At 27.2% G+C, this 8,330-nt stretch overlaps 1 protein-coding gene across 1 annotated transcript; it reads right to left on the bottom strand.

Annotated features, from left to right (window-relative positions):
* Positions 1–2,803: 2,803 nt before the first annotated feature.
* On the bottom strand, positions 2,804–8,330 carry LOC136078056 (uncharacterized). Its single transcript, XM_065792811.1, has 3 exons — positions 7,440–8,330; positions 3,475–3,729; positions 2,804–3,095 (listed from the first exon to the last, which is right to left on the bottom strand). Exons 2-3 carry the CDS (start codon positions 3,653–3,655, stop codon positions 2,944–2,946), a joined length of 333 nt encoding a protein of 110 aa, XP_065648883.1. The 5' UTR covers positions 3,656–3,729; positions 7,440–8,330; the 3' UTR covers positions 2,804–2,943.

Raw genomic sequence — 8,330 nt, 5'->3', positions numbered from 1 at the left:
ATTGCTACATATTGTAATTTTTTATCTAGTAACCTTGTTACCATATATCGATAGCTAGATATCGTAGCTTAGTTGCTAGCTAATACATAACCACATTTTTATAGCTATTAGGTGGCTATAACCACCTATCTCTATAGCAATATGTATATGTATATCGCAAGTTTTTAGTTATGTAGCTATTAACAATATGTTATAACTTGTTATTTTGTCTTCGGTACAAGAGGAAGCTCTGAGAAGCGAAATATTGCTTGCTACTCTGACGCTTAACTAATGACTCTATAGTTTCGTGAAATCTTGATACCATTCTCGTCCTGGTATACCATTTGGAGGAAACAGATGACTTTGATTTGTAGATACTAAATATCCCCAACTATTATGATGACATCTGCGAATGTTCTGCCAAACCCCAATTGGCTAAACTGATAAATACTACTGTATTTATAAATTTAGCCGATTGGGGTTTGTACTTTACTGTACTGAAACAAGAACAAATTCAAATGCTGTACTTAGCACGGTAGTTGTACCTCTACCATGTGATTGGACTGTTGTGCACACGCTTGTAAAGAGTTGTCTTTGGTATATTGTATGCCTCTGAAGCTTTACTGAGTGATATTTCGCCTTTTTTGATTTGTTCTACTGCAAGTTGCGATTGCTCTTCATAGTAAGTTGTTTGCGTTTTACGAATGTAAGTAAGAGTCATTTTGTTTTAAGATTTTTTAGATAAATAGCAAAGGCTGCCATATTTATTTATGTTTTAAATAATTAATAACTATTAATTAGTTTAACCGCGCTCATCTTAATGCATAAGTGTGAGCATTAAGCAATTACTCTTCCCCCGAAAAATATTTATATAGGTTTTTTGCTCATAACTTTTTTCAGGAAATAGCAAATTCAAGTTTGAAAAGAGAATCTTGATCGTCATAAAATTTTCTACAAAACAGCCTTTTTTGTTTAGTAAAATTTAATTTTAGTTTCAGGAGTTTCGAAGATTTTGAAAAAAAAAAAATTTTTTTAATATGTATATACTTTTCCATAAAGTATCAGAAAATCAGAAAACATTCCTCTTAAATTACCAAACCTTGTAACTACTATTACTTATATTAAAAGGAAAACAAACGTAAACTTTTTAGGAGTAAAACTGGATGAAAATTTACTGTGCTATTCACATATAAATAGTATTGAAACAACACTCTCAAAAAATATCGCAATGATGTTTTTTATCTGACTTCAAATGTTTCTTTTAAAGTAAGCTCAAATTTATTTATATCAATGAAATTCAAGTGATGATGTTAAAAATTCATCTTGATTTCGTAATTAACATTTAGTTTATACTAAAATATTATTATTTTTTTATTCAAAAATTTTTGTTTAAATGTTTCTTAAACATTTTAGCGTTTGTAAGCATTTTAACACTTCTTAATTCTTTGTAAATTTGAATTTCTTAATTTTCTTAATTATTTTCTGTTTTAATTCTGATTTATGTTTTTATATATATTTGTATGTTACGGTTATGTAGAATTTTTTTTTATATAATGGGCTCGGCGATAAGATAAAATGTACCTTCTTCTTGCTGCAGCCATTAATTTCGATATATGTATGTGCAATGTAAACATTCTTTAATGGGGAAATAAATTACACAAAAGATAAAAAAATAAAAAATAATAATTAGTTGTTGTTACCGCCATAACATAAATTAAACTACTTAAGAAGGAATTAAATTTATGTTACTTTGAATATCACGACCAGAATTATTCAATCCACACTTTGTCTGATTGATAATATAATGACAAAAAATTTATTAAACAAATCCCTTAAAAGGGTATAATTAAAAGCGACATTACTGATCGCTTCCTGTTTTCTTTTCCATTAATATTTACTTGAAAACATCACCTAACACAAACCAAGTTTTTCTTATTGCAAAGAATGTAGAAACATTGGAGGATTTAATTGAAAAACATTTTATTAAATAACATTATTATAAAAATACTTGTCTCATTCATCAGGGGCGCAGGTTGATATTTTTGTCAATGCCAACCTGGCTCTTAACACTTTTTTTAAACTTTTTCGATATATAGGATGTTAATTTTCTAAAAATTAAAATGAATATTTAGATGAACTTATTATTATTATTATAGTTGCAGCCGTATAATATACATACAATATATACATACAGCGAGCAGGGGAAACACCCTACTATAAACAACCAGTTTTTTAAACATTCGTTCCAAATTTTATCCCCAGCCATTGATCTAGTCTAATTTTAAAAAGTAGAGTTGAGTAGAAAGTTACTTGTTCGAGTAGTTCGTTTCAGTATTTTTCTGATCTATTACATAGTTTGTTGTGTCTTTGAAGACAGTTTTGAACATATCCTTGCGGGTATACTAACATTTAGTCAACGTTTAATTTTAGTTCGCCCAAAATGTTTAGATTTAGTTTTGTTTTGGTTTAGAACGTAAGTTATTTGAATGTTCCGTTTAAACTCTACTTAAACGTTAGTTTTAAACACAATTTAAACTCATTTTAATGTATGTTTTAAACGCCCTACGAATGCAATAAATGAAACGATCGTTTTATATTACTTTTCAGTATTTAGTATGAGTATAACACTCATACTAAATACTGAAAAGTATTAAGAAAATATCCGGTTATACATTTAAGCATTTAAAATTGTAAAACAATTGTACTAAGTACTAAAAAGTAATCTAAAACGATCGTTGTCTAAATTTAGACAACATTTAACTTTTCTTAACTTCGACGTCAAATAAAGTTAGGCGTTGCTAAATACGTATAAAGGAATTTAACGTCAAAAAAAAATTTTTAATTTATTTTTAAGTTTGATGAAAATACATTTAAACTCATGGCAATTTAATAATCATTATTGTCATCAAGATCAAGATCGTCTTCATGGTAACCCTCGTCATCGTTTTTGCTTAAATTGATCAATCAGGCTTCTTCATCTTGAGAATTTAAAAAATGAGCACTTAAATGACTTTTTCCAGTTTCATCTTTACGGAAGGGAGCCATTCTAAGATGGGAACCAATGAATGAATGTATTTCCGATACTGTGGACGTACAATCACGTTTCATTACACATTCTAAAAAGAGTTAAATCAGTATCAACGTTTACACTAAATGTTGGATTAAGGGTCCGAAGATTTTAGCAAGTGGATGCAAAAAATTAAGTACAAAAAAATAACAATGGTACAAAAGGAGCCGTAAATAGAGCACCAATAGATTAATAAAATCGTTCTAATTGCTTCACTACTTTTATATTCTACTAACATTTTTAGAAATATTTCAAAAACAGATGGCGCTACGCTCTTTGAAAACCCTAATCATCGTATCATAGGTTTGTATCATAGCCTTCAAAAACTATTTTCATAGTTTAAATGGTGTTTAAGATTTGAAGTACATTAAAGAATAGAATTATAACTTGAATATGATTTTAGTAAAACAAAAAAGTTAATACTTTACCAAGTTGACATAAAGCAGTGTTTGGAAGAAATGGAAGCTTTTTAAGTGTGCCTTTATTTGCAAGTATTCCACACTGCTCCTCTAAATTTCTATACCCATTCAAGGTCTGAATAGGTCCATCAATAACTTCCAGAGGAACTTCACTACTTTCTATGTGCTTAGAATTTGGTATACCTATCATTTCAACTGCTATTCTTAAATCTTTAATTTCATTTGCCAAATTTGCTAGCTGATAGAGAACTTTTCTCTGGAACTCTGTAAAATACATTTTTTTTTTTTTTTTCATTTATTTTATTTCGTCATTAAAAAAAGAATACAATGCCGTTTTATATAAATAAAATTTACATGACCAGGGCTAAAAGAAGACAATATTTGCCTTATCACTACTCCCGACATGCTTTCATCAGCATGCATGTACAATCATTAAAATGTAAACATAAAAATAATTTGTACCATATAAAATATAAATACAAATTTTACAAGTATGTTAAGATCAGTAACTAATCTATATTCAAAAGAAAATCGTAAAAAAAGATTAAAAAGATAATGATAATAATAATTACACCTAAAAATTAAAAATAAGTTAATAGGAAAATTTAAGGAAAATTTAAATTAAAGACCAGTTAATAAGATAGTTGTTAAAAAAAAAAAAGAATCTTAAAAAGAATTTAATTCATAGACGTCGTTAAGAAGTTTTTGTTTGAGTTTTTTTTTTAATAGAGAAAGTGAAGAACAATTTTTCAGCTGGTTATTTAATAAAGTGTTCCATAATTTAGGACCTCTGATGGCAATAGAAAATTTAGTAACCAAATAGTGCATTTTAGGTTGCTCATAATTATAATTTGAAAATCTTGTAGAGTACTCGTGGTTAATTTTATTGAAAAGTGTATTAAATATTATATGAGTTACTTTATTATGAAATTTGTACATAAATATAAGAATTTGATAAAGGTTCAACTGAAAAACATTAAGCATGTGATGATTTTTAAATAGTTCTTTAGAATGTGTAAAACGACCTACACCTGAAATAATTCTGACAGCGTGTTTTTGTCTTCTAAGCATTTTTTTAACTTTACTTACATTAGAGCTGCACCATGCAATATTTGCATAGTTTATATAACAATGCATGAGGGAGAAATATAAGATTTTTAAACAGTTTTGGTTTATTTGTTCATATTTTGGATTATTTAATAATTGCTTAGCTTTGTATAGAATGCCAATATTTTTTAAAATTTTTTCTTCTAACAATCTTATGTGTTCTCTCCATGTCAAGTTTTCGTCACTCCTAAAAACTTTAATGATGACTCTCTAATTATTTTACCAATATAAAGATCAGGAAGTTACCAATATAAAGATCAGGAAGTTTTAATGGAATATTTTCTTTATCCTGAATTCTATGAAAAAAAGTATACTTAGTTTTATTTAAATTTAAGGACAACTTGTTTGCCTTAAACCATTCCGCTAGATTTAAAAATTCCTTGTTTACTATTTTAAATAAAAGGTTAACATCTCCATTAGAATAAAATAAATTTGTGTTATCTGCAAATAAAACTGAATTTCAAATGTTTGAAAACTTATGGAAGTCGTTTACATAAATAAGGAATAATAGTGGACCCAGAATTGAGCCTTGGGGAACACCGCAAGTTATAGTCAAGTAATCAGTTTTTCCTTCTTCGTGTGCTATGTATTGTTTTCTATTGCTTAGATAACTTTTGAGCCATTCTGAATATGTGCTTTTAATTCCATAACTTTTAAGTTTTTTTATAAGAATGCTTTGGCCTACTGTATCAAAGGCTTTGTTAAGATCTAGAAAAACTCCGAGGGTAAACTTACTTTCGTCAAATGTTTTAAATATATCGTGAACAATATTAATAATGGCATCGTCAGTTGAATACCCGGGCTGAAATCCAAACTGTTTATTATATAGAATATTATTTATATTTAGAAAAGTTAAAATTCGGTTATACATAATTCGCTCTAAGATTTTCGACAAGCAAGGAAGAATTGAAATTGGTCTGTAATTTTCAGGATTAGAAATGTCTCCTAATTTGAAAATAGGTATGACCCTCGTAATTTTAAGTTTCTCAGGATAAATACCTAGTTTTAAAGATAGATTAAAAATATGCAAAAGAGGGATTGTTAAGTATTTTATCAATTTTTTAATTACGTTACTACTAATATTATAATACCCCGCACTTTTGTTTAGTTTTAAAAGACATACTGCATCTAAGAGTTCTATTTCAGTAATTTCATAATTATCAATCGTAGAGGTCTTATTAGGAGTAAAATATGACTCAAAGTTTACTTCAGTAGTTTTTATTATTGACGCTAAAGTGGAACCTACACTGACAAAATATTGATTAAGTGTTTCAGCAATTAAAAATTTATTTGTAATAGTTTTATTTTCAATGTTTAGATTTATAGGAAGACTATTTCTGTCAGTTTGTTTTGTGCCAATTACTTCCTTAATCGTGTTCCAAGTATTTTTTGAATCATTTTTGTGTTTTATTAAATGCTCGGTATAGTAATATTTCTTTGACTTTTTAATAACCATCTCAAAAACACGTTTATAATTTTTGTAATTAGTTTCATTCTTGAAAGTTTTTTTTTTTGAGAAACTTATTATATAATCGCTGCTTTTTTTTTGACGACTTTATAATTCCAGGCGTTATCCGTGGATTTAATCATGTGTTTTTTTTCACACATTTTGTAACTGCAGGAAAAGCCGTATTGTAAAGTTGTTGTAATTTGTCAATAAACTTGTCGTATGCCTTATCTGTGTGTTCAATATCAAGGAGGTCATCCCAATTTAAATCTGATAAAAGAATATTAAAATTTTTCATGGGTTTTTCATTTATATTTCGCGTATTTTTTTTAACTTTTTATGCATAGATGTTATCACATTTTTGTAAGATAAGAAATACAGGGAAGTGATCTGAAATGTCGCATTTAAATATTCCTGTTTTGATTTTTGATTTGGATTCATTGGTGACTATTTGATCTATAATTGTTGCGTTTTCTCTAGTTATTCTTGTGGGTTTATTAATTAGTGGAATATAGCCTTTCTAATATATGAAGTTAAAGAAATTATTTATAATTGTATTTATATGACTCATGTTCAGGTCAAGGTTAAAATCACCTACAAAATAAATGCTTTTATTTTTGCTTAATTTATTTTTAATTATGTTTTAATATGATTTTCGAATTGTTTTATTGAGCCAGAAGGTGGTCTGTATAAAACATGGATGATAATGTTTTTTGTGGTTTTATTTATTATTTCCACCCACAATGATTCACAATTATTAGTGGTTGAGCACAAATCTTTTTTTTAGCTTGTATGATAAAGAATTACTTATAAATACACACAAACCCCCTCCTTTCTGCCCAGATCCTCTAAATTGATGAATCACTTTATAATTTGATAGCTGAAAATTTGTATTTGTCTCGATATATTCATCAGTACACCATGTGTCACTGAGACTAATAATTTTAAAATTAAATTTAACCTCGCATAAAAATTGTTTAAATATTTCAAAATTTTTCGAAAAATACCTAATACTTAAATGCAAAATTGAAAATGAATTTGCATCTAGTCCTTGCATGTTTTCAGTTTTAGGGTCATAGTATAAAATATTAATATTTTGAAATACTTTGTTATTACTAAAAAAAATTAATATCTGGGTCAGAATGCTTATCTAGAAGCATCCTATTTTTATTTTGTAATGAATTAAATTCTGAGTTAAGTGTAACATTATCTTCATTCATAAGTAGGGTATTTTTTATAAACTGTTAAATTATTATTTTTCTGAAAAAAAAGAAAAAAAGTAATAATAATAATAAAAATAATGATAAATGAAAAAAAATAACGATAAATAAATATAAATGATAAAGTAATTAAACACTCGCTTTATTTTTCCTAAATTCTCTAACTATAAGTTTATCATATTTTATAGAAGAATATTTACCATTTTTCAATGTATCTTCATTTCTTCTACGAGTTTCTTTATGACCATTGTTTCAAAAGATAAGTCTTCATTGATGTATATTCCTGATCCTTCAAGTCGATTAGATGAATGTAGTACTTTTATTTTGTCTTCGTAATGAAGAATTTTAACAACAATTGTTCTGGCTTTATTTTCTTCTTTTTTTCCAACTCTGTGAGCACTCTCGATATCAACGTTCTTAATATTTAATTCGTTTTCAAATAAAATTAATAGTTTTTTTTCAGTTTCATCCCAGGTTTCTTGATCGTTTTCGGGAAGCCCGTCGATGCGAAGATTATTCCTTTTGAGTCTATCTTTTAGCTGTCACAATTTATTCTTTTCCTCTTCACCTATACTATTTTTGTTTTTAATTTTCTTTTCTAATTCGCATACCTTTTTTTTTGGATGTCTTGAGTAACTGTTAGGCTTTCTTCGATATCTTTATTTGTCTTTTCTAGGATTCTTACTCTCTCGGTAATTTCTTTAAGTTTAGTGTATACCTTTTCGTTTTCTTTTTTTAAAGAGTCGCAAATTTGTTTTGATTTATGTATTTCATTAAGTAGCTCATTTATTTTATCGTTAGTTATTTTTAGGTTACCACTGATAAGCTTAAAGATATCTTTCTGCTGTTTTGAAAACATTTCATGAAAAATATCGCGAATGACATTTCTTGATATTTGTGTTTCATCTGTATTCCCCGTTTCGTTAGATTTCTTTCAAACTTTCAAATCAATATTTTTTTTTTATTCATTTTATAGTTTGTTTTTTTTATCAAGAAAAAAGAAAAAAAAATCTAACAGTTAATCTAAAGTTACAAAAAAAAATTGTTTCCTCTGAATAAAACACGTCTGCTTGCCGCAAAGTATTACTTTA

The sequence above is a fragment of the Hydra vulgaris genome, chromosome 03, assembly GCF_038396675.1.
Source record: "Hydra vulgaris chromosome 03, alternate assembly HydraT2T_AEP".
In the NCBI taxonomy this organism is placed as follows: Eukaryota; Metazoa; Cnidaria; class Hydrozoa; order Anthoathecata; family Hydridae; genus Hydra; species Hydra vulgaris.
This window is presented reverse-complemented; position numbering and strand designations above follow the sequence as displayed.